The sequence below is a fragment of the Triturus cristatus genome, chromosome 8, assembly GCF_964204655.1.
Source record: "Triturus cristatus chromosome 8, aTriCri1.1, whole genome shotgun sequence".
NCBI lineage: Eukaryota > Metazoa > Chordata > Amphibia > Caudata > Salamandridae > Triturus > Triturus cristatus.
The window spans coordinates 316,209,661-316,236,697 of record NC_140591.1 but is presented as its reverse complement, the minus strand read 5'-3'; the positions used below and the strand labels follow the sequence as shown (position 1 = coordinate 316,236,697).

At 50.5% G+C, this 27,037-nt stretch overlaps 1 protein-coding gene across 1 annotated transcript in view; it reads left to right on the top strand.

The window, feature by feature from the left end:
* MIPEP (mitochondrial intermediate peptidase) overlaps positions 1-27,037 on the top strand; it is a 596,799-nt gene that overhangs the window by 435,666 nt on the left and 134,096 nt on the right. The window contains exon 18 of the mRNA XM_085621596.1: positions 11,614-11,687. Within this exon, the coding sequence (XP_085477722.1) occupies positions 11,614-11,687 (74 nt within the window). The remainder of the gene's footprint in view (positions 1-11,613; positions 11,688-27,037) is intronic.

Below are 27,037 nucleotides of genomic sequence, written 5' to 3'. Positions count from 1 at the left end.
CTGAATTGGGGCCTTCAAGAGCCGTGGATGGAAGACAGTCCTCTTCTTCCAGCCCATCCAAAAGCACAGCCCCTTCCAAAAACTCTTCTTTAAGGTCTCCAAATCTGATCAAAGGCTGTGAAGATTGATCCAGATTTTCTAATATTCTCCCCCATAACTTCTCCAAATAAAGAACACTTAGGCTCCATGGTTTCTATCTTTGTTGGCTAAATCTCCCATACAAGACTTATTTTCATGAGTGTCGCTTTCTTGCATACAACGATGAGTCCTGCATTACCACTACTTATACAAAATAAATACTGCTTCTCACCTTTCAAAAAACAAAATCCACTCCTACTCCTTTAACATGAGCATCCTAAGCCCTATCAAATATTCGAACTAAGTTACTCAATATAACCAAGAACCTGTTGTGGCACTATGTCAGTGAGTGCTTCAACTATTTTCTTGTATATCTTCCCATCTTGAAGAGAAATGTAATAATTTCTGGGTCTAGGTTGGGAGTTGTACGTACTTTTTTTCTTTGACTCGGAAATCGTATTCAGTTCATCTTTATCAAGTGGTCTCCTCATCCATTCCTTAATGTATTGTGCTACCTGATCTATTGCCCTCCAATCAGCACTCCTAGGGTTCCAAATATCCAGTGGACTAAAAATCAGTTCCCCTTTAGGATTGTTTATATTTCCTTTTAATACAGTATTTTAACATTGTGATGGATACTTCTAACTGCAGATTCCTCACCTTAGAATGCTCTCCAGATAAAAGACTGGATTATGCAAGCTTTTTCTAGGAATGCTCCTGCGTAGCTCCAGGTGGCGCATATACGAACCACACCTGCTAGCTGACATTTCCTTTCTGCGCATTCTGACGTGGATCTAGAGCTCTGCTTCCAAATTCATTGGCCTTCTTATGACTCCTAAAAGTGAAAAAATCCAGTGTGCTAGGGAACAATGTCCCCTCCTAAGACTACAGATTTCAAATCATGCTGCAACTGTAGAAAACAGATGTTTGTCACAGACTTGCATAAGGTGTCTTTTGTGTTTGGGGCACGGCTCTTAGTTGTGCTACAAGTGTCCTCATGCACCAGATGTTGATCAGGGACCATGAAGTGCAGCTGTGCTTTGCTGAACACAAGAAGTTGTTGGCCTTGCGTAAGCCCTGCTTCCTTGCCAAATGGTCGGCATGGGCTCACTCCTTCACGGTCGAAGTCCTCCAGTAAGCCAAAGATCAGATATAAATTAGATTTGACACCCTCTCACTACATTATCTAAATAGAAGGCGCAAAGGTGTCACCGTATCAATTGGTCTCCCTCCAGATGTCCAGTTGTGGAGCCGATTCTGCAGGTACTCCAGTGCACCTCAAATTTCTTCAGCAATTGCCGATGCTGCAGCAGATCGAAGGTTTTTGGGCTCCAATGATTTGGGCCCTCAGTCCGATTATTGCTGGCGAATCCCTCCTCTGCGCCTTGTGGCTCCCTTGGACTCATTATAGATTCCGTACTGGCTTCGGCTCCACAACCTGAATCAGTCCCTCCGTTGTCAGTGCCAGTACTTAAGTCGCCGGAGAAGGATCTGATGCTAATTCCAATTTATGATCCCGAACTGACTTCAGCACTGTCTCATCTGATATCGCGCTATGAAATTACTAAAACATAACTGGTCACCGCAGCTTGATTCTAGTCCTGTGCCCCTACTAGAGCGTACATGCGATTAGAGACTCCATTATATTTCTTACTCTGATTCTGACCAGGGCCTGCCACCACTCAGAGATGATGATGATGAAGGGGATGGGGGCTGATTTACCCCTTATTATGATTGACACTTTTTACATGGACTTACAAGAGATCAGTGGGCTTGATACTTAACCTGATACACGGCTGAACTTGCCATTTGGACCTCTTACAGAAGAGAGTGTAAAATTGCTGAGATGATTTGGCAATCAGCCTAGGTACTGAGCTTACAATTGCCCTCTATTGAGGTTAAGAAAAATATTCTTAGTGCAATCTTACAGCCTGGCCCAACCACATCTGAGCCCCTCCTCCTGTTCACTGAAGCACTCGAGGACATCTTAATGGGCAACTGGTCAAAGCCCTGTTCTTGTCCAGTGGTGAATATACGGTTGGCAAGACATCACAGACCAGTGCCTGGAGACCCTAATTTCCTCTCTAAACATCCTACTCTAGAGAGTCTGGTTGTTCAGGCTTCAAGCAGGAAGATGAACTTCAATTCATGCCCTTCGACTCCCCAGGATTGAGGTGTTCTTCAGGATCGAATCTGGCGGCACCAACGCTATCCGGTTTTCCATTGGGTCCAGCAACCTCTACACGTACACTACTGTTCTTGCCATTCCAGGTGACGCCTTTCAGAACCGCACTTTTGGATCCTGCACTTCGCTTCTCAGATGCCTTGGACGGTGCCTCGTCCGCCTCCTTCGCCGTTGCCTCCCTCGATGCCAGATGCAACTCTGCTGGTTCCACAACCCGACATCGAGTCCCAGATCCACTCTTGCCCAGCGATTGATGAAAGAGGAGGCTTACAGATCTCATCTCCACAAGATTTTTGGAACTGATTAGGATCCTCTATATTATGATCCTTGCACTAGTCAGGATCAGGAATATCTTGATTTTCAAATCTCTCGTCAGCCAGGGGCTTAGATACCTCCCCTGAGCTGGCCATGGAATTTACTGCACGTCCACCGACACCGGAAGTTGTCTATCTTCACAAAATCATGCTTAAGGCTGCAAGGGTTTTGGATTTACAAATACCTACCACTGAAGCGAATACTAACATTTTCACTGAGTTCTTCTGCCTTCTTCAGCCTCATCGGAACCTCTCCGCCCCTTCAATGATTTATTGCTGGAACCCATCGTGGAAGCTTGGGAGAAGCCCTGCTCTACACCTGCGGTCATCTGGCTCGTGGCCTGCTGCTCTTGCCCTACTCCTTAAAATGCAGCTTTTCTCTCCATATACCTATCACCAGAGAATTTAGTCATCCGGGCTTCTTGTTCAAGAGCCTAGTCTGGTGGTGGCTTCCCTACAACCCTACTGACTGTGAATCTGGAGGCCTGGGGCAAGTAGGCAGTTTTTTACTGTGAGTAAGGCACTCATGTTTCTTCATGCGAACTGTCTCCTTGCACGTTATAACCATGCGTTATGGCACATGGCCCAGATGATGCTACCACATGTTCCAGCAGACATGGAGGACCAATCCCAGGAACTCCTAGCCAACACCCAGAATGCATCTCAACATATCATTAGATCTGAGTTGGACACAGCAGACCCCATCGCTCAAACTGTGGGTCCTCAGTCACAGTGCAACATTATGCTTGGTTGTGGACATCCAACTTTTCCTTAGACAGTCCAATCTAATGGAGATCCCCTTTGACGGAGTACACTTGTTTGGCATAAAAGCTGAATCGGAGCATGAGCTATTTAAGAGCTGCAGAGCCACTGCACACTCCCTAGGACTACAGCTCCTGCCTCTGAACACAGACTATCGGCCTTTTAATCACTTTCAAGTCTTTGGTAGACTACCTGCCTTTTGTTGCCGACAATACCAACTAGCCCTCAAGCAGTAGCCTAACCTGTTCATCAGACCATACATGGAATGGCAACGAGGAAAGGAACACAGATCCACCTTGAAAACCTCCTCCTCTTTCTCTTCTCCTGCAGCACCAGGCCTTCCTTCCCCAACCCACACAGTGCCTGTCGTAGGACGAATTTCCCTCTTTTTCCCGGCATGGAAGGCCATTACTTCGGACCAGTAGGTTCTTCAAATTGTAGAAAGTGGCTACACCATTCCCTTCCTTCCGGTTCACCCTTCATCCCACCTCCTCCCTATTCTCCTACTTCTTCCGAACATTTAGCTATTCTTCAGCAGGAGGTGGCAGCCCTCCTCTACAAAAAAAGCAGTGGAGTTAGTGCCAGAGATTGAAAAGGGCTAAGATTGTAATGCATGTTACTTCCTGGTGCCCAAGTAGGACAGCGGTCTGTATCCGATTCTGGATCTCAAGAGGCTAAACTTCTTCTCCAAAAAGAAAAAGTTCAACATGTTGACCCTAGCTCAAGTTTAACTAGTGTTGGAGCTTGGAGAATGAGTGGTGTTACTCGAACTGGTGGATACATGCTTTCACATCTTGACCTTGCAGTTGCATTGGACGTAATTTATGATTTGTGAGGGGTTCTACGCACTACCAAATTGCAGTATGGCCCCATTAGCACCTCAAGGATTCATGAGGGTAATAGCAGCTGATCTGGCCCATCTTAGACGGTTCCCTGTTTTACCGTACCTGGACGAGTGGCTCCTCAAAGCCAGCTCACCAGACATGGTGTCATGCATCTTGCATTGTTTGGAATCTCTGCTATTCTACCTGGGCTTTTTTGATCAACTAGCTTAAATCTCACCTGTGGCCCTCCCAACGACTCAAGTTTATAAAGTTAGTACCAGACACCACCCTTTTCCTCTGTCACAGACGATATAGAACATTCAGGAGATGGTTTCATCCTTCCAAAGTTCCAGTCCTGAGATTCCTAGGTCTGCTGGCTTCCTGCATCTTCCAAGTCACACACAGGCTGCACTTAACGGCCCTGCAATGGTGCCTCCGCAGGCAGTGTTTCCAGCATGTGGAAACACTGTGGGATTCCGTTGTGATCTCCCCCAACACTGGAGGGCGAGTGTCTTGGTGGGGGAACTAGACCAACATAATTGGCTGGATGGCTGTTAGAAATTGGGTCTTTAGTTGGTAGAGATATGCACCTTGTTCAAGTAGGGATCCCAGTCCTAGTCAGAGGAAGCTAGATACACACTAAAAGATAACTTGTGCTCACCCACTGGTAGTTTGTCACAGAACAGTCAGGCTTACCTAAAGAGGCAATGTGTAAAGTATTTGTGCAACACACTTACAGTAGCACAATGAAAACACCACAAAAATACTCCATACAGGTTTAGAATAACAGAGAATATTTTATGAGATAATCAAGACAAAAATCCTATAAGTAGAACCGGACATATGAATTTTTAAAGAATAAACCAAAAACTGTGCTTAGAAGTCAATAGCGCTAAAAGGTTTCTTAAGATCGCGCTAAACCGTGGCAAATCCAAAGATCTAAAAGAGACCATTAGTTATAGATTCCTTACCTTAGAATTACCTCCAGGTGTCAGGCTGGATCTGGAGAATGTTTCTCTTATCAGTACTCCTGCGCGTCGGTAAGTTGTGTCAATCGACTCTGTCGTCGGCGTCGTGGTCGCCGGGAGGACGTCGCTATGTCTACTTAGACGCCGCCCCTGCGCGCAGACATCCGTTCTTTCTTTTCCACACCAGCCTAGCGCAGATCCATTGAGAGCTTGCCCCGTAGTCACTTTTTGACTAACCTTTTTCGACTTTTGTCGACGCCTTTTTTGAGTCTTTGACTCCTGGTAGCACAAGGGATATCTCATAGTCGGACTGGCTTCAAGCCTTGTGACTTTTGTCACAAGTGGTGTCCGTCACGGATCCGCACCTCGTGTGCCTCTGGTGCCTGGAGCACGACCACGACCCAAAGTCTTGCTCTGACTGTCGGGCCATGAACCCGAAGTCTTTGCAGGAGCGGTCCTGAAAGCTTTTTGAGGCCCAGCAGTCGGCTCCTCGTCGCTCAAGGTCCCGGTCGAGAGGAAGGTCTCGGGACCGATTGCGAAGCCACCACCACCATTCGTCTTCCACTCCTCGGGTAAGTCGAAGCACCGCAATAAGGGGAAATAGCACCGTCACTCTTTGCTTCGCCCCGTCTGTCAGCCGACGGGACCCGGAGCGTCGTTGCTCTCCGGCTCCATCTTCGGAGCCTGCTTCTGGGACAGCTCCACACTTGCATCTTTGGCAGCCTGACTCTGCTGGCGTGCCTTCGGACCCCATGGGCTCAGTGACGGGCCCTGGGCCTTCGATGCCAGTGGCTCCGGTCCCAGTGCCAGAGTTCCCCAGAGGACCCAGGCCTGGATTCAGATCGACGCCGGTCTACCTCACGGTGCCTTCCCCGGTACCGATTCCAGTGACAACGCCCCCAACGTCAGTCATGTTGCTGACCGGCATCGATCCCAGCCTCAACCCCAACTTGGACAGGGCGCAGGACCGACGTTGGTACTGGCACCGAAGGGTACTCTTGTAACCATGTTCATTCCTGGTGTTCCTTTCCTCCCTGAGTGGCAATCAGGGGAGGGTGAGGAGGACTGTGGAACCTTTGGCTGAACAGCTTGAAGAGCCGGACTGGCGAGAAGACCTGGGTGATGCCAGTGGTTTGGATACCTCCCCAGACCTTGGCATGCTCCCCCGCCTACCGTGGCTACGGAGAAGGGAGCTTCTTATGCAGTGGTGTTGCATAGGGCGGCAGAGGCCTCGGGCCTTGAGCTTCCCACGGTGGCTGTAAGGACTAACCTCCTAACGGAGGTACTTCAACTGGCAGCGGCTACTTCGGAGCCCCTTCTGCCTTTTAATGAAGCCCTCACTGACGTCCTTCTGGACACTTGGTCCAAGCCCAGCACAGGAGCTCTTGTGGACAGGATGATTGCCTGACACCACCGCCCGGCCTTGGGCGACTCACTTTTCCTCTCCCAACAACCGTCCCCGAGAGATTGGTGGTCCAAGCCTCGTCCTCTAAGGGCGCATTCCCTACTGCTCCCCCAGATAGGGAATCCAAGAAGCTGGACTACCTTGGGAAGCTGTTATACCCTTACTGTGTGGGATACTGGCAAAACATCATGTCGGACAGGTGGGTTTTGCTGATAGTCCGAAGGGGCTACTCCCTCCCCTTCGAGACTACACCTCCCTCCATGCCACCATCCTTTCGTGGCATGTTGGAGGATCATTTGGCCCATCTCCGCCAGGAACTTGTAGCTCTCTTGGCCAATGGAGCTATCAAAAAGGTCCCTGTGTCAGAAATCGGTCTTGGTTGTTATTCCCACTACTTTCTGGTCCCCAAGAAAGACCTCAGGGCCCTCAACCGCTTCCTCCGGAAGGAGAAGTTTAAGATGCTCACGTTGGCTCAGGTCCTGTCTGCCCTCGACCCTGGTGCCTTAGTGATAACGTTGGACTTGCAGGACGCATATTTCCATATCCCCATCCTGCCAGCCCACAGGCGTTACCTACGGTTCACGGTAGGCCACGAGCATTTTACCATGCTCTCCTTTGGCCTTACCAGCGCCCCTTGGGTGTTCACGAAAGTGATGACGGTGGCTGCAACTCATCTGCACAGATCAGGGGTTCCAGTCTTCCCCTATCTCGACGACTGGCTGTTAAAGGCGGGCTAGCCCCAGGCTGTCGTCTTCCACCTCCAGACTACGGCGGACCTCCTGCACTCACTGGAGTTCACTATCAACATGCCGAATTCACACCTGATTCCCTCTCAGAAGCTCCTTTTCATCGTAGCAGTTTTGGATACAGCGCAGTTTCCGGCTTATCCTCCCGAGCAGCGAGTCCCGGATTTTCGGGCTATGATACCAATGTTTCAGCCTCTATCCTGGATTTTAGTGAGATTGACTCTGAGGCTGCTGGGCCTCATGGCTTCCTGCATCCTGCTGGTGGATCCTGCTGGTGGATCATGCCAGGTGGCATATGCAACCTTTGCAACCTTTGCAGATGGGACCTGATGTTCCAGTGGGCACAGCTTCAGGGTAATCTTTCTGACACCACCGCCATGTGGTACTGCAACAAACAGGGCGGGTGGGGTAGTGGACATTATGTCAAGAGGCTCTTCGCCTTTGGACATGGATGGAACATCCCTGGTGGTTCAACACCTGGTCGGTTCTCTGAACGCCAGGGTGGACGAACTCAGCCGCCGGTGTATGATGGATCACGAATGGCGTCTTCACTCGGAGGTGGGACAAGGTCTCTTTCAGCAGTGGGGAGAGCCTTGGTTAGATATTTTCGCCACAGCAGAGAACGCGCAATGTCAGCCATTCTGCACTTTGGAATTTGCAAGGCGGCACTCGCTCTGCGACTCTTTTTGTCGCGATTGGAACTGCGGCCTCCTGTACACCTTTCCGCCTGTACCACTTCTACCCAGAGTGCGGAAGAATATCAAGCACAACCGGGCCCAAGTCATTCTTATGGCTCTGGACTGGGCACGAAGAGTCTGGTACCCAGAGCTCTAGAACATGGCCATCGATCCTCCGATCAGACTGCCTCTTCGGGAGGATTTTCTGTCGCAGCAGCTGGGGAGTGCCCTCTACCCGAACCTGTCCAGCCTCCACCTCCTTGTGTGGAGATTGAGCGGCGACAGTTGACAGCTTTTAACCTTCCACCTGAAGTCTGTAATGTCATCTTGGCATCCAGGCGTCCCTCCACTAAGACGGTATACGCCTGCAGTTGGAACAAGTTTGTGGCATGGTGCACAGCTAAGGCTGTGGATCCCCTTTCTGCCCCTCTTTCGGAGGTTCTCTTGTATATACTTTCTTAGGCCCAGCAGGGCTGTGCCCTGGGCACTCTTAAAGGCTACCTTTCAGCCATATAAGCCTTTCTTTGCCTTCCTGATCAGCCTTCTCTTTTCAAGTCCCCTATTGTAAATAGATTTCTAAAGGGTATTACTCATCTCTTCCCTCCTCCTTTCATAATGTCCCAGTGGGACTTGAATATTGTCTTGACATTACTTATGTGTGCTCCCTTTGAGCCGCTACATAACTGTCCTATCAGACTCCTTACTCTGAAAACCGCTTTCCCTGTCGCCATCACCTCTGCTCTTTGCGTGAGCTTCAGGCTCTGTCTTCCAAACCTCCTTTTCTTGCTGTTCATCGGGACAAAGTAGTTCTTTGCACAAGGCCCGCTTTTCTTCCCAAAGTGGTTACCTCTTTCCATATAGGACAGACCATCATTTTGCCCACCTTCTTCCCCCCTCCGCACCCTTCCAAGGATGAGGAGAGACTCTACTTTCTGGACGCAAAACGTGTGCTCTCTTTCTAGCTAGACCGCACTAAAGATTTCTGGGTATCCAACTCTTTGTTGGATATGTGGGGGTTAAGAAAGTTCGGGCTGTACAAAAACGCACCATCTCTCGATGGGTTGCCCTATGCATTAAAATCTGCTACACCTTGGCAAAGAAGGAATCCCCATTGGGCCTGCGTGCCCACTCCACCAGGGCAACAGCAGCTACTACTGCTTTCCACTCCTTGACATCTGTCAGGCAGCCACGTGAGCCTCTTTGCACACGTATACCAAACATTATTTCCTGGACAGCCAAGTCCGGAGAGATGGCTACTTCAGCCGTTCTGTTCTGCAGGACTTTCTGGTGTGAACTTAGTTCGCAGACCCACCTCTGGGGTTGGCATTGCTAGGGTATCTATTCTAAGGTAAGGAATCTATGACTAATGGTGTCTTTCAGAGGAACAAGTTTGTTACCTTCGGTAACGATGTATCTGTAAGAGACATACATTTGTTATGGATTCCTTATCGCCCCACCCATCCTCCCTGTTCTGCGAACTGACTTTTAGGGATAGGGACTCACTTTCAGTGCCCTAGTTATGTGCACCAGTGGTCAGTGTCTTGGATGGCTCTGCGCTTCTGGCGTGGAAAGTCATGTCATAACTGATGTCAGCGCGCAGGGGCGGTGTCTAAGTAGACACCGCAACGTCATCCCGGCGACCACGACGCTGACAATGGACGCAGATTCGACGGATGCCACCTTCCTATGCCCATGGGTACTGCTAAGAGGAAAGTTCTCCGGATCCAATCTGACGCCTGGGGGTAATTCTAAGGTAAGGAATCTATATGTAATGTATGTCTCTTACAGATACATCGTTACCGAAGGTAAGTAACTTGTTCTTCAGGCCCACCGTGATGGAGGGCAGTCCGGCTACAGGACTCAGACAGGTTCCGCTGACAAAGTACCTTGGATGGAGCAAGCGTCATCGTCGAAGACTCGATGCGAGGAGTCAAGGAATTGTCAAGTCGGCACCAATCTGATCAGTCGATGAAGGCTGTAGCATTGAACCCCTTTACGATCCAGGTGTTACATCGATGTGGAGCCACGCTGTCCGTCGGAGTTGAGCCGCATAGTCCGTTGAGGTGATGTCGTCGATCGGCTTCTGCGTTGGTTTCAAAGGGCAATACAATGGTTCCAGTCAGCTCAAAGTTGTCACTGCGTCGATTCTGAAACAAAAACGGCTGCAGAACCCACTTCTGAGGCTCAGGACTGGATTGACACCTCAGACAAGAGAGGACTCATAGATGGCAGAGACCAGCAGCAGGGTTGCAGGAAGTCTTTGATTCCCCTGAGACTTCACAACAGGGGGCAAGCCAGGAAGTCCTTGGTGTCACTCTAGGTTCAAGTTAGGTGGCTCCAGTCCTTGTCCTCGGCATGGCAGGGAGCAGCAGCCAGCACAGCAGCTCAGCAAATCAGAAAGCAGCTCCTTCAGAGCAGCAGTCGGGCAAAGTGTCAATCCTTGCTCTGCCCCCTCCTTGCCGTGCTGGTAAGACTGATTTCGGACCTATCAGCTCTGGAACACTATTGACTTTAAGTTAGAGTCAAAGTTCACTCTTCAAACTCTGCCTGCCAGTGGGGCATACCCTGGATGGTACCAATATTGAATGGAGAATAACCATCATCACTAAGGTGAGGGAGTTGCACAGGTAATCACCAAGGAAACACTGGAGCCCCGACCTCAGAGGAGGCTGTGTGATTATTTGTGAATGTTGTATTTTTCCTTTATGCTGATAGCAGTAGAAAATAAAATACTTATTTTTTTATTATCATTATTTTATAAAAGTGAGTATTTAGCTGGACAGTGATTCATTCCTGCTGCTGTGTGCATTTTGAAATGTGAGCCTGTGTTCAATATCCTTGATCCACACCTCCCCAGCCCCACCCGAGGTAGCATTGGAGTCCCCTGAGAGTCATGTGCAGAAGGGGCACTTGGCTCTGTTACTCGGAATCCATAGTAAGTCGGGGCCTGGGATATCAGGAGTAAAAGGCCCCAGCCCCCTCGGAGGGGCCCAGTAATACCTGTTTGCCCCGTGGCCTTCTGAAAGCGGTTCTAACAGTGGGGAACCTGCAGACGGATGGAGCATTGACCCGAAAAATATATACCAAACTTAAGCGACGTTTTCCCGCAAGTATGTCACTGATTGCTGAAAATATGACCCTTTTGCTCATTTTGGGCCCATATTTGTGGTCAGTCTTGCTTTCATGTCTGTGATGTACATTTTGCGCCTGTGAACTTAGATGAGCATTTAAGATCAGCAGCTGTATTCCCAATGACCGCATCAGCTTGTTTCCCTCTTTGCAAATCCTGTTAGCCCGCCTGTTTTTGTTTTGCTAAAAATGCTGTGTGTGTAGTGTTTTCAATTGATTGTTTGAAGGGCAGAGAGAGGGGGTCAGAGTAAGACGAGCCCTCCAGTGAAGGCAGCAGCGGGTGTTCTGATATCAAGCACATCTCGTGTCCTTCAGCGTGCTGTAATTTAGAATCACAAGTATGTTTTTGGGATTGGGAGTCGGCCTGCGATGAAGGCCGCCATTGTTTGCAGATGCCTGGAGTTCACGAGACATGTAGCGCTATCTGCCTCGCGCAGAAACCAGAGACAGCTGCGGCAGCTGGCGCTGAAAGCCGAGCGTGTCCAGCATGCAGGTGGCTGTAACGGTATCCGTCTCTTCCCGCAGGGCCATGGGAGAGCGCTACCGCCAGGAGATGCTGGCGCACGGGGGCGGGAAGGAGCCCATCCTCATGGTTCAAGGTAACGAGAACGAAAGACTTCTCTTTTTTTTCTCTTTTTTTTTTGATCTGTGTTATGTCTTGTTCTAAACATTCGCAGTTCCCCGCTCCACAAACCCCGCGTTTTCACGTCTGTGTGTTAACCCTTTGTTTACTTCTGCATCCTTGCCTATTTGGAGTTATGCTCATAGTTTCCAACACATAAAACTGACTTAAGTTCGTAAGCTGTATGCAAAAGGGTTACAGTTTGTTTTCCTGATTTACTGAATGAGCCATCTGTGACCTATATCCCCTTCGTATCCCTGACGGCTCTCCAGGCCAAGTTTGATAGCGTGTAAAAAAGGATGATGATTTTAGTCTGCAGTACCACTTTATTATAATTAGCAATCAATTAAGGGTTTGTAAAGCGCGGCTAATCACCCGTAAGCAGTGCGTTAAATGGGCCGGTACTGAGTACCGGCACTTTTTTTTTTTGAGAGGGAGAGTACCGGCCCTTCTCAAGATTGATGTAATACTTTTAATTGGAGAGTACTGGCACTTCTCAGAAACAAGCAGGTACTCTGGTGTCCCGGCACTTATATTTTGCCCGTAAGGGTTTCAAGGTGCTGGAGTTGCTAACTGCTTGCATGGGCTGGAAGAGACTTTAAGATTATCTTCAGGCAGTAATGCGTATTTAGGTAGTTGTGCCATTCTTTCTTCACAATGTTCCACTTCAAGTGTGGCGCACGTTGAAGAATGTAGCCGAGTTCACCACTGTGTCGTCCACTGGTTTCATGTGCACGAAATTATTGCTGCAACGATGGCCGCTCGCCATTGTTTAATTTCTGCTGGCTGAATATTACTGCTCCACTGAAGCTATTTCTCCGACAGCTGGTGGCCATGACAGGAATTACGGATTGCCCTGCCAATAGTAAAGACTACAAACAATAATAACAATCATTTTCAATGCAATAAGTCTCGCAATTGCGACATTGTAAGCTATTGCCATTGTAAATGATAATGCCTTTTATTTATGTGTTTTTCAAAGAAACACATATATAAAAGGCTTTGTCATTTCTAATGCCAATAGCTCAAACTCTCGCAGATGCAAGACCACTTTAAAGGTGGCCACGCCCCTTGCTTTAGATGCTGCTTGCCGTATTCTGATGGATACATCTGCCTGTGGATTCCTCACCTTGTGAATATCCCCTGCGCCAGCATTCCACTGAACTTTTTTTCCCCAGCTCTCTACGCCGACGTGGACAACGTCATAATGCATCGGCTCCGCTCGCGACTCCGTATGACATCACCGGAGCCATAAGAGAGCCACGTCGGCGTGATGACGTCAGTTCCCTTTTTTTCCGCGCCGTCGACGCGCAACGGTTTTCCAGCACTCTCCTGCTACTTTGTAGTCGTGTAGTGAGTTACTGTTTCGACTAGGAAGTCGGGTTTCAAACCTTGTAGGGAATGTCGGGGCCACATGTCGATGACAGACCCCCATGAAGATTGTTTGTGGTGCCTTTCTTCTGACCACGACGTGGAGGATTGTTCCAGCTGCAGAAGGATGAATCCCAAGGCCTTGAAGGAGAGAGAGGCAAAGCTCTTCATGGCGAAGGCTAAGAAGGAGAAGAGAGGTAGGAAGAAGGAGAGATCGAGACCGGAGTCGTCGACTTCGCATTCTTCGAAGTCGAAGAAACACCATAAGAAAAGGAAGCATTCCTCTCGGCGCCGGTCTTCGAAGAGCAAGGCGTCGAGATCGACTTCGCCTCGACGTCGAAGTAAGGATGTGTCTCCTTCTCCATCTAAGTCTCCAGAGAGATCTCCTTCGCCGAAGCGGACTCCGGCGCGGTCCCCGGCGCGGTCACCGGCGCAGTCACCGGCGCAGTCACCGGCGCAGTCACCGGCGCAGTCACCGGAGCAGTCACCGGTTCCAGTGGAGTCTTCTGCTTCTGAGGCCGAGCAAGAACAGGAAAAAGAGCCTTCTCCAGAGCCGGATGATCCTGCGGCGCCTGTTGAGGACACTACGGCTCCGGTTCCATGTACGCCTCAGCCGGATCCGGGATCAATCCCTTATCCGCAGTTCCCGACTCCGGGTGCGGATTCGACGCATTTTTTAAATGCTATGTATGGGATTTTCCAATGGGCTGCCTTCCCATTCAGCGCACCTACTGGTCCCGTGGGTCCTATGGCATACAGGTAATTACAAAGGTATGAGAGGCAACACAAGAACGAATTAACTAATACAATGTAGTACTGAACAGATTGTGTAATCCACACAGGACTTGTAAGGTTTCAAGTTTTCTTTATTCCATAGTTTGATGCTGTCACATTCACAGCCAACGCGTTTCGCCCAAGCATGGGCTTCTTCAAGGCAAGATACCGGACTGAATGGCGCATAAAAAATGGTCACAACAACGCAGCGTGTCCTTGACGGATGAAGTCTGGTTAAAAGCTAGCGTGTCATCTATATACGAGCGTTACCATAGTAGTCATAAAGAAATTCCTGTCTTAAGAAATCCTTGCCAGAGTTGTCTTATCGACTAGTAGCGAGAGGCCAGTATATAATCGTGAAAAGTGATGAATATTCCAAAGAAAATAATTTCCTGATCAGTTCAATCTATGTTATTTTGACAAAAGCGTACATCCAATTCCTGTAGTAAAGTAGTCTGCACAGGTACGAGCACCGTCGTGTAGGAGCTCCTGCGTTGTTGTGACCATTTTTTATGCGCCATTCAGTCCGGTATCTTGCCTTGAAGAAGCCCATGCTTGGGCGAAACGCGTTGGCTGTGAATGTGACAGCATCAAACTATGGAATAAAGAAAACTTGAAACCTTACAAGTCCTGTGTGGATTACACAATCTGTTCAGTACTACATTGTATTAGTTAATTTGTTCTTGTGTTGCCTCTCATACCTTTGTAATTACCTTTATTGTCTATGGTCTTTTAAGCAGCTGGCCATTTGAGGTGGGCAATACTCTCACTACTGAAAAGTGACTTGTCCAGGCAGTGCATACGTGTTTAACCGAGCTGCTTACTTTGCAAATTGTCCTATGGCATACACCCTGGGAGTGACGCAGCATTATGCTCAGGCCCCGTTTATGCCCTTTCTGCCGATGGCGCCTTTGTGGCAGTTTCCGGCGCCGTCTGGGGATCCATCTCGACTTCGATTGGATCGACCTTCTTCGGAGCCTTCCTCGACACCGTTGCCGACTCCCTCGGCTCCGTGTCTGGCGCCTCCGACTCCGACACCTCCGGCTCCACGTTCGGTTCCACCGACTCCGCGTACGGCGCCGCCGGCGCCGGCTCCACGGATCCGCTCAAGGAGAGAGGCCCTGAGAGTCTTGGAAGAGGAGCGTTATAGGGAAGAGGTGGAAGAAGGTGAGGGGGATACTTCTTCTGACGACTTTGAGGGGATTCAAGAGGCTAGCAGTCTCGATAAAACTCCGGAGTGGGAGCATTCTTCCACTAGATCCTCTCCACCGCAGGAACTGGCTCCTTACCATCTTGCAATAAAGAAGGCCGCAGAGTTGCTGGACTTGCAGTTGCCCTCTGCTGAGTATAAACCTAACCTTCTGACGGAGGTGCTACATTCGCCTACCTCGACCAGCGAGCCTTTGTTGCCTTTTAATGAGGCTATTTTGGAGCCAGTTATGGACGTCTGGCGTAAGCCACTCTCTTCGCCGGCAGGCTCCAGACAGGTGGCAAGAAGATATAGGGTGGCTCCTGGAGATCCAGGTTTTCTTTCTACCCACCCTTCTCCAGAAAGTCTGGTGGTACAGGCATCCTGCTCGAAGCATGCTGCAGGAGCTTTTCCTCAGACTCCTGCGGATAGGGAGTCTTAAGAAGGCGGATCAGGCGGCTAAAAAGACCTTTTCTTCAGGGAGCATGGCGCTTAAATCCACTAATGCCACCTGCTTACTAGGGCGCTACGTTCATGCTCTTATGGACTCAATGAAATCTTTAGCCCCTAAGTTGCCAGAAGGTGATAAGGCGTCTTTTATGGAAGTGGTCACTGACACTCAGGCTGCTGCAAGGCAGGTAATTCAGTCGGGGCTTGATACGGCTGATTCTGTGGCAAGGATAATGGGGTAATCTATAGCCACTAGGAGGCAAGCATGGCTTCGTTCATCTGGCTTCTCTACGGATGTTCAGGCCACCTTGGTGGATTTGCCCTTTGACGGACAGAAACCTTTTGGTGAAAAGGCTGATTCCGCCTTGCAGAGATTTAAAGAGTGCAGGGTGACGGCGAAATCTTTAGGTTTGCAAGCTCCTGCTAAAGGATTTGGTCTTAGGACGTTCAGAGGCTTTGGGAGATCTTCATTTCGCTCCTTCCGGCAGCCTCAGCAGCAGCAGCAACAGCAGCTGCAGAATCCCCTCTATAGGTCCTATAGAGGAAGACAAAGAGGACGGAGAGGTTCTGGCCGCAACCCATATTCATCTTCTGCCTCTCTGCTCCCAATGAAGCTTCAGGGAAGCAGTCCTAGATCCCCCATCCTAGATCATGTAAGACCTGTGGGGGGTCGGGTGTTACACTTTCTGCGAGGTTGGAAATCTGTTACAACCGACCTTTGGGTTTTAAACCTCGTGGAGACTGGGTACGCCCTTCCCTTTCGGGAGTTTCCTCCCCCTTACCCTCCTTGCCAGGGTTACTGCTCAGAAGACAATCTACTTCTTCTGCAGAAGGAGGTGCTAGCTTTGCTTCAAAAGGGTGTGATAGAGGTGGTTCCAGAGCAGGAAAGGGGTCAGGGAAGCTACTCCCGGTATTTCCTGATTCCCAAGAAGGACGGCAGATTGCGTCCGATACTGGACCTCAGAGTCTTGACCTTTTACCTGAAACAGGAGAAATTCAAGATGCTGACCCTTGCGCAGGTTCTTCAAGCGTTGCAGCAAGGAGACTGGATGGTGTCGATCGACTTGCAGGACGCGTACTTCCATGTCCCAATCCTGAAGTCGCACAGGAAGTATCTCCGTTTTACGGTTGGGTCGCAGCACTACCAGTTTGCGGTCCTCCCGTTTGGTCTTACTACCGCACCTCGAGTCTTCACGAAGGTGATGGCGGTGGTGGCTGCTCATCTCAGGAGGTCGGGGATTCCGGTTTTCCCCTACCTGGACGACTGGCTTCTGAAGGCAGAGTCCCCAGAGATGGTGCAGCATCATCTGCAGGTAACATCTCAGCTGTTATTCGACTTGGGTTTTTCGATCAATGTGCCCAAATCTCACCTGGTGCCCTCTCAACGCAACCTGTTCATAGGGGCGGTACTGGACACTACTGTGTGTCGAGCATTTCCTCCACCTCAAAGAATTCTCGACATTCAGGAGATGGGGCCTTTATTCCACAATGGAGCGGTTGTTCCAGTTCTGAAGGTCCTTCGTCTGCTCGATCTGTTCGCTTCCTGCATTCTGTTGGTCAACCATGCACGCTGGCACATGAGGGCACTCCAGTGGTGCCTCCGCAGGCAGTGGTATCAGCACAATGGAGATCTCAGGGAGTCGATCAGGATCTCCAGAGAAGCTGCAGCTATCTATCTTGGTGGAGCGTGGGGGGCAATCTGTCTCAAGGAAAGCCCTTCCATCTACCTCCATCGGTGGCCACAGTGATAACGGATGCCTCCACCTTAGGGTGGGGAGCTCATCTGGGGGATCTGGAGATCAAGGGTCTTTGGTCTCCAGAGGAAAGGTTGCTTCACATCAACCTTCTGGAATTGCGGGCGATTCGTTTGGCACTCAAGGCCTTCCTCCCTTCCCTTCGCGGTCAGTCTGTTCAAGTCCTGACGGACAACACTACCGCGATGGGGTATGTCAACAAGCAGGGAGGGGTGGGATTGCATTGTCTCTGCAGAGAGGCCCTTCGTCTATGGTCCTGGGCTAAGGACCATCAGATTTGTCTGATGGCAAATCATCTGGCCGGAGTTCTGAACGTGCGTGCAGACAATCTCAGTCGGCAGTTCTCCGCCGACCACGAGTGGAGGCTCCATCCGGAGGTGGTTCATCACGTCTTTCGGACGTGGGGGACACCTCGGGTGGACCTATTCGCCACCCGCAAGAAGGCGCACTGCCCGTCATTTTGCAGTCTCCAGTATCCGATGCGGGGAGCGTTGGGGGACGTGTTTCAGTTGAGTTGGGGCTCGCAACTCCTTTATGCGTTTCCTCCCATACCCTTGATTCCTCGGGTTCTGAGGAAGATTCGCCAAGACCGGGCCCAAGTTATATTGTTCGCCCCGGATTGGCCAAGAAGGGTGTGGTATACAGATCTTCTCCACCTCTCCTCGTGCCCTCCGCTCCGTCTCCCTCTGAGGGCAGACCTCCTCTCGCAGTCGGAGGGGCAGGTTCTACACCCCCACCTCCAGAGCTTACACCTTCATGCCTGGAGATTGAACGGGGCAACCTGAGTTGTTTCTCTCTCCCGCCTGATGTGGTGGACGTTATTTTATCGGCCAGGCGACACTCCACCAAGTCCATTTACTCATATAGGTGGTCTAAGTTTGTTAAGTGGTTTGGAGAGAGATCCATTGACTCTTTAAAAGCCCACCTTTCTGATGTGCTTCAGTTTGCTCTTTCCTTGGCTCAGCAGGGCTGAGCTGTGGCCACGGTCAAGGGCTATCTATCGACCTTATCGGCTTTTCTATGTCTTCCTGATCAACCGTCATTATTTAAATCTCCGATTGTACTAAGGTTTATCAAAGGCCTTACAAACAGGTTTTCACCTACTCCTTTTGTAATGCCACAGTGGGACCTTAATCTTGTCTTAACTTTTCTGATGGGGTCTCCGTTTGAGCCTCTTCATAGTTGTCCTTTGAGGCTGTTGTCCTTTAAGACGGTCTTTCTTGTAGCCATAACCTCGACAAGGAGGGTGAGTGAGCTTCAAGCTCTTAGTTCTAAACCCCCTTTTTTAACATTACATGCTGAAAGGATGGTTCTCAGGACCAGGGCTGCTTTCTTGCCTAAAGTAGTTACTCCGTTTCATTTGGGGGCAGTCTATTACTCTCCCTGTTTTTTATCCACCTCCTCATCCCTCCAAAGAGGAGGAAAGACTTCATCGCCTGGACCCAAAGAGAGCTGTCAGCTTTTACTTGGATAGAACGAAAGACTTTAGTCTGGACGATCAGCTCTTCGTGGGTTATGTTGGACATTCTAAAGGAAGAGCGGTGCACAAGCGCACTTTATCGAGATGGATCATCCTTGCCATCAAGATCTGCTATGCCCTGGCTGGTAAGATTCCTCCTGAGGGTATTGGGGCTCATTCAACTAGAGCTAAATCATCTACATCTGCTTTGGCCAGGGGTGTTCCTGTGGCAGATTTTTGTAAAGCCGCGACCTGGGCCTCCCTCCATACTTTCGCAAAGCATTATTGCTTGGACTCTGAGATGAGGAGGGAAGGCCACTTTGCGCGCTCTGTCTTGCAAGATTTTTTGGTATAGGAAGGTGGACACCCTCCTCCGGTAGTGGGGACTGCTGTGGGAATCTATTCACAAGGTGAGAAATCCACTGGCAGATGTATCCATCAGAAGAACAAGTTACTTGCCTTCGGTAACGCTTTTTCTGGTGGATACAGTATCTGCCTGTGGATTCCTCACTGGCCCACCCGCCTCCCCGTTGTCCACCTTTGTATGCCTTAAAAGTTGTCTTGTTTGAGATGTTGTTATACTTTCTGGTACATTGATAGGAAATGCTTGTTTTATTTAGCTTTCCTTTTGTATATGTTCTATGTATATTTGATGGTATATTGTATACTGTGTATACTTTGAATCTGTCGTTGGTCCACCTGTGCGCCTCGGGGGCACGGAAAAAATGGGTGGAACTGACGTCATCACGCCGACGTGGCTCTCTTATGGCTCCGGTGACGTCATACGGAGTCGCGAGCGGGGCCGATGCATTATGACGTCGTCCACGTCGGTGTAGATAGCTGGGGAAAAAAAGTTCAGTGGAATGCTGGCGCAGGGGATATTCACAAGGTGAGGAATCCACAGGCAGATACTGTATCCACCAGAAAAAGCGTTACCGAAGGTAAGTAACTTGTTCTTCAGGTTACACTTTTAGCAGCATCTAAAGAAAGGGGCGCGGCCAACATTTAAGTGAAAGAGCTAGGGGGGCGCTTTTACACAAAGTGTAAAAAAAAATAAAGCTTTTGTAGTGCGGCCGCTAAAGTGAGAGCAGTCGTGCTGTAAATTAAATAAATAATCGCGGCCGCTAAAGTGAAAGCGGCCCGCACTGTAAATTAAATAAATAAGCGCAGCCGCTAAAGTGAAAGCAGACCGCGCCGTAAATTAAATAAGCGCTGCTGCTATTGTTAAAGCGGACCGCGCTGGAAAGGAAAAAATACATGACTAATAACAGTATTAAAAGTGACGGCGTGCTGCGAGTTCGCGGGTGGAATGGGGAAGATCATTAAAGAAAACAGTGCTCACTGACTAGATACAGCAAACTGTGTAACAACACAAGTTAAAAGTCCAGTCGTTATGGGAGGTTACAAATGCAGACAAGGCGGTAACAAGGAGGGACTACTAAGCCTATTTATGAATGAAAAGCAACAATTTTGAAAGGACAGTAACAAGTACCAATTGAAAAGATGGGGCGGAGCTTCTATGCCATACCTCAATATAGCATGCGTCGCAGAGCAGCACTTGCTCTGCCCTGGCTCGGCCTAAAAAAGGTGGGAAGATCTCTGTGAAATATAAGATACTGATCGGGAGGCTGCGTTAATGCACCTGAGAGAGGTGGCTAATAAAAAGACTGAGACTGATTCAGCTGAAAACTTCAAATAGGGCATATTATTAACAGTCATATAAAATGTACCTACCTGTATAAAGTGGGAAAAACTGTTTGGGAAGGTAACAAATTACAGGAATGATGGAGGTAAATTCTAAGTAACTTGGGAATATGGAATTCCGCCAGTACTCCATTTTGTAATATTATGCATCCCCACTGAGGTAGACCTGCCAAGAAGTAAACTTGTATTTTGTGTACTGTGTCTTTTTGCAGGTAGAAAAACATTGCATGTAGTAGGGCTCCCAGAAATTACCTCCACAGAGGAAGTTGCAAGTAGGTACAGGAGCTGAAAAGTTGGTCTTTAGAGAAGGGGTTTCTTGCAAACATTTAAGAAGATATGGGGCAGGTGGAAATTATTATAGTTTAAGAGAGGAAAAAGTGACTATTAAAGGACAAATTCAGGTATACAAATGAACAAGTCAAATGCTGTGAGGTTGAATGGAAAAAACAAAGAAAAGGGTTACCTCAGGGATTATAAATATTATGTTAAAGCATTGCCCTTAGTACCATGTATAGAAGTTCTACAGGCTATGTAATATTCGTGAAATTGGATTACTGATCTGTTTTGATGTGTGATTAAAAAGAATATCTGAAAGAGACACGTTAGTGATAAATTCCTTACCTTACAATATCCCCAGGCGTCAGACTGGATCCGAAAAGTTTTGCTAGCAGTACCCCTGCTAGTCGGTAGGTGGCGTTGTGCGACTCCGCGTCTGTCGCTGGCGTCGTAAGCGCCGAGATGACGTCACGGAGACTACTTAGCCGCCACCCATGCGCGCTGACGTCAGTTCTTTCTTTTTCCGCGCCGGAAAGCGCAGATCTGGTTAGAGCACGTACCTTAGTCACTTTTTGACTACCCTTTTTGAGACTTTTGTCTCCTGTACAATTTTGGTTTCCTTGGTGCACGTAGGGATGCCTGGATTTAAGTCTTGTGGGGCTTGCCGTCGCAATATGTCGGTGGCGGACCCCCACGATGTCTGCCTCTACTGCCTGGAGACCGACCACGACTCCCGGTCCTGTCAGGCCATGGCCCCGAAGGCCTTGAGGAAGGTCCGGCGCTCGTCCCAATGCCGTTCCCGGGGCCATTCCAGGGAACACTCGCGGGGTCACAGTCGTCGCTCCTCCAGCTCCAAGTCTTCACCCTCGGATTTGGGTAAGAGACGACACAAAAAGAAGTCGAAGAAGCGTGTTTGCTCTCCGACGTCCCCCCGTCGGTCCCCGGATGTGGACGAGGGGGCGAAGATCCTTCGGAGCTCGAGAGTCCCGCAGCCTACCCACCTTACTTGGGTCCGTCGGCGACTCCTGCACAGGTGCAAGAATTTCTTGCTACCATGGACCGCCTTTTTAGGCCTCGGGCTCCCACCGGCGCGCCCTCAGGCCCCGCGATTCCGTGTCAGGATCTTGGTGGACCGCCGCCTCCGGATCCAGCTAAGCCGCCACAGGATCCTGCGCCGTTGGCTCCGGCCTGGCGCCACAAGTTCCATCGCTGCCGGCTCCGGTCCCAGCACCACCCATCGACTCCGCCCGTGCGTCGCAGTGGGTGCCATTTGTCCCGCCTTTGCCCAGGTTCCAGGACAATTTTGTTCCTACCTGGGATCCGCATTGGGACACGGCGCCGACTCGGCCCCGGCCAGCGCCGTTCTTGGCCCTGTTTCTGACGCCGTTTGTTCCTTCTCCGGCTCTTGCGCTGCCGTCGCGGTCTATACCACCTGCGGCAGAGGCGGAGGATGACAGGCAGGGGTCCTCAGACCCTCTTGCCCGTCAGTGTGACTCCGAGCGGGACTGGGCGGACAACTTGGAGGATGCTGGCGACCTCGACATCTCCTCTGACCCGGGGTTTGCCTCTCCCCTGCCTACCATGGAGGAGGGCGCCTCCTACACGATGGTACTCCGTCGGGCAGCTAAGGTCCTCAACCTTGATCTCCCTACGGTGGCCCTCAAAACTAATCTCCTCACTGAAGTGCTCCAGACGGCGTGCACTTCGTCGGAGCCCCTGCTACCATTTAACAACGCCCTCACTGACGTCTTGCTGGGCACTTGGTCGCGGCCAGCCACAGGGTCCTTGTGGATAAGAATGTCGCCAGGCGTCATCGCCCGGCGTCTGGTGACTCCGCTTTCCTGACCACTCACCCTACGCCTGAGAGCCTGGTCATCCAAACCTCGACGACACAGAGTACCTTTCCCACGGCTTCGCCGGAAAAGGACTCTAAGAAGCAGGAGCAGTTCGGTAAGCGGTTGTTCTCTTCGGCCAGCTTGGGGCTGTGGTCGGTGAACACCGCATGCCTTTTGGGCCGCTATTCCCACGAGGTGTGGGATACTGTTGCACAGATGTTGCCTCAGTGTCCTGAAGAGACCCAAGCTGTGCTGTCCCAAACTGTTGCCGAGGGTAAGGATGCGGCTAATTTCACCATTCGGTGTAGTTTGGACACCGCAGACTCACTGGGTAGAGCGATTTCTACGACTGTGGCGCTTCGTCGCCACCCCTGGTTGCGATCTACCGGGTTCTCGACAGATGTCCAAAGCTCACTTATGGACATGCCCTTTGATGGCACTCGCCTGTTTGGCGATAAGGCAGAGAGTGCACTGGAGCGTTTTAAGGACTCGCGGGCTACGGCCAAGTCCTTGGGTCTTTCCATGAAAAGCCCAGCCACTCCTGGGTTTTGTTCCTTTTGTGGCAACGGCAGAGTCGTCCAGGCACGTTCCTTCAGCAAGCCTGTGCAGAACCAGCCTCAGCGCCGACGCGGCTTCCGCAGGGGCAGGTCTGGGAATCAGCATGGGGGTCAGTCCACCTCCGCCCCCGCTGCTTCTACCTCCAAACCTTCCTAATCCGAGCTTTGTGGAGCACCTCACACCAGTGGGTGGCAGGATCCGCCATCACCTCCCCCACTGGCACGCTATCACATCGGGGCAGTGGGTGTTGCGAATCATCCGCAAGGGTTACTCCCTTCCCTTTCAGTCCACCCCTCCAGCCATGCCTCCTCGGTACCACCGCATGTCGGGGGAACACTTGGCAACTCTCCAGCAGGAAGTTACGTCCCTCTTGGCCAAGGGGGCCATCGAGTGCGTTCCTGGTCCGGAAGTAGGGAGTGGTTGTTATTCCCACTACTTTCTGGTCCCCAAGAAGGACAAACGGGGTCTGCGTCCCATCTTGGATCTCCACAACGTCAACCGCTTCCTCCGGAAGGAGAAGTTCAAAATGCTGACTCTGGCTTAGGTCTTGGCTGCCCTCGACCCTGGAGACTGGATGGTAGGGTTGGACTTGCAAGACGCATATTTTCACATCCCCGTCTTGCCGGCTCACCGGCGTTTCCTGGGGTTCACGGTAGGCCAGGAGCATTTTCAGTTTGCCGTGCTGCCCTTCGGCCTTACCAGCGCCCCTCAGGTGTTCACGAAGGTGATGGCGGTGGTCGCGGCTCACTTGCGCAGGTCAGGGGTGTCAATCTTCCCTTACCTCGACGACTGGTTGCTGAAGGCGGACTCGCCCCAGGCAGTGGTCAACCACCTTCAGACTACAGCCGACCTCCTGCATTTGCTGTGGTTCTCCATCAACATGCCGAAGTCGCACCTGAGTTCCTCTCAGAAGCTCTCCTTCATCGGAGCGGTCTGGATTCGACGCTGTTTCGGGTTTATCCTCCCGAGCAGCGAGTCCGGGATATTCAGGCTATGATTCCGATTTTTCAGCCTCTATCCCGGGTTTCAGTCAGGTTGACCCTCCGGCTCCTGGGCCTGCTGGCCTCCTGCATCCTGCTGGTGCCACATGCCAGATGGCATATGCGGGCTCTGCAGTGGGACCTGAAGTTCCAGTGGGTGCGGCATTATGGCAACCTGTCCGATCATGTCCAGATCTCAGAGGGCACTGCACGACAATTGCAGTGGTGGCTCATGAATCGCGATTGGGTCAATTGCAGATCCCTCTCCCTTCCCCAACCTGAGCACTCAGTGGTGATGGATGCGTCCCTCCTGGGAGGGGGTGGCCACATGGGAGAGGCGGAGATCAGAGGCCTCTGGTCTCCGGCGGAGTCCTGACTCCATATCAACCTTTTGGAGCTTCGGGCGATCCTACTTGCACTGAAGACATTCCTTCCCTCTGTCCGGGGAAGTGTGGTGCAGGTGTTCACAGACAACACTACCGCCATGTGGTATTGCAACAAACAGGGCGGGGTGGGGTCCTGGATCCTATGTCAGGAGGCTCAGAGCCACTGGACATGGCTAGAACATCAAGGCATCACCTTGGTGGTTCAACACCTGACAGGTTCCCTGAACGCCAGGGCAGATAAACTCAGCTGCCGGTGCTTGATGGATCACGAATGGCGTCTGCACTCGGACGTGGCGCAAGGTCTCTTTCTGCAGTGGGGAGAGCCTTGGTTAGATCTATTCGCCACCGAAGAGAACGCGCACTGTTATCAGTTCTGCGTGTTGGAATTTCCAAGGCGGCACTCGCTCGGCGACGCTTTTCGTCGCGAGTGGAGTTGCGGTCTGTTGTACGCCTTTCCACCTATACCACATCTGCCCAGAGTGCTGAAGAAGATTCGGCGCGACCGGGCCCAAGTCATCCTTGTGGCTCCGGATTGGGCACGAAGATACTGGTATCCCGAGCTACTCCGCATGGCGATCGATCCCTCGATCCGTCTGCCTCTTCGGGAGGATCTTCTGTCGGAGCAGCGGGGACGGTCCTCCACCCGAACCTGTCCACCATCCACCTCCATGCGTGGAGATTGAGCGGCGACACTTGACAGCTTTTGATCTCCCTCCCGAAGTCTGTGATGTCATCTTGGGATCCAGGCGTCCCTCCACTAAAACGGTATACACCTGCAGGTGGAACAAGTTTGTGGCATGGTGCACAGCTAGGGCTGTGGATCCCCTTTCTGTCCCTCTGCTCTGGGCACTATCAAAGATTATTTCGGCCATCTCCGCCTTTTTACGGCTTCCTGATCAGCCTTCTCTTTTAAAGTCCCCGATTGTTAACCGTTTCCTAAAAGGCATTACGCACACGTTTCCTCCCGTGCCGTTCATAATGCCTCAATGGGATTTAAATCTTGTCTTGACATATCTGATGAGCGCTCCCTTCGTGCCCCTTCATACCTGTCCATTGCTTCTTCTCACTCTCAAGACAGCTTTCCTGGTAGCTATCACCTCTGCCAGAAGAGTGAATGAGCTCCAGACTCTTTCTTCCAAACCTCCCTTCCTTTCTGTTCATCCGGACAAGGTGGTTTTAAGGACCCGTCTTTCTTTTTTTGCCAAAGGCTGTCACGCCTTGCAACATCGGGCAGACCATCACTTTGCCCACCTTCTTTCCGCCTCCGCATCCTTCGACAGAGGAAGAGAGGCTCCACCGTCTGGACCCAAAACGTGCGCTCTCGTTCTACCTGCAGCGCACACAACAGTTCTGGGTGGATGACCAGCTCTGTGTTGGCTACGTGGGCGCCAAAAAAGGTCGGGCTGTGCACAAGCGGACCATCTCTCGGTGGGTCGTTCTCTGCATCAAGGCCTGTTACTCGTTGGCTAAGAAGGAGCCTCCTGTGGGGCTGCGTGCCCATTCTACCAGGGCGACGGCAGCCACTACTGCCTTGGGACGCGGCATCCCCTTGCAGGACATTTGTCAGGCAGCTACGTGGGCCTCGCTGCACACATTTACCAAGCATTACTGCCTTGACAGTCGGGTCCGGAGGGACAGCTTCTTTGGCAGTTCTGTTCTCCGTGACTTTCTGGTGTAATCTATTCGCAGACCCACCACGGGGTTGGTATTGCTGGGGTATCTATTCTAAGGTAAGGAATCTACCACTAACGTGTCTCTTTCAGATGCACAAGTTACTACTTGTGTAACGATATATCTATAAGAGACATTAGTTAGTGATAGATTCCTTACCGCCCCACCCATCCTCCCCGTTCTGCAAACTGATTCTAGGTCATCCCTTTCCCTTTCAGGACCCTAGTTTCTTTGCACCAGTGGTCAATTTCTTGCATGGCTCTGCGTTCCTGGCACGGAAAGTCGTGTACAGAACTGACGTCAGCGCGCATGGGTGGTGCCTAAGTAGTCTCTGTGACGTCATCTGGGCGCTTACGACGCCAGCGACAGACGCGGAGTCGCACCACCTACCGACGCGCAGGGGTACTGCTACCAAAACTTTCCGGATCCAGGGGATATTCTAAGGTAAGGAATCTATCACTAACTAATGTCTCTTACAGATATATCGTTACACAAGTAGTAACTTGTGCTTTAATGTAAAACATAATAATTTTTTTTTAAAGAAACTGAATATTATTTCTTCTGTGCATGTGCGGATTCCAGACACTTTTTCCGATACATTACAAAACATTTTACGTTCCTTTTTTCTTTTTGAAAAATAAACCCATCAGGTATTGGCAGGTTTGGGTTAAAACATGAAGGTTTCTCATGGGTTTTAGATTGAGAAATGGATAAAAAATGGGTACTTTATACGGGATATAAGAAAACAAATACATAGCAAGTCAAACTTACACTACACCATTAAGAATTCCAGATGCTTCTAGCCTTCCATTGATGCAATACAGGTTAGGATCGATAAGCATCTCCTTTTGTGCTTTTTGGCAATATGGAGGCAGGCAGGAGGTTTATGGATTCAGGGAGACCGCGAATGAAGAATTAGA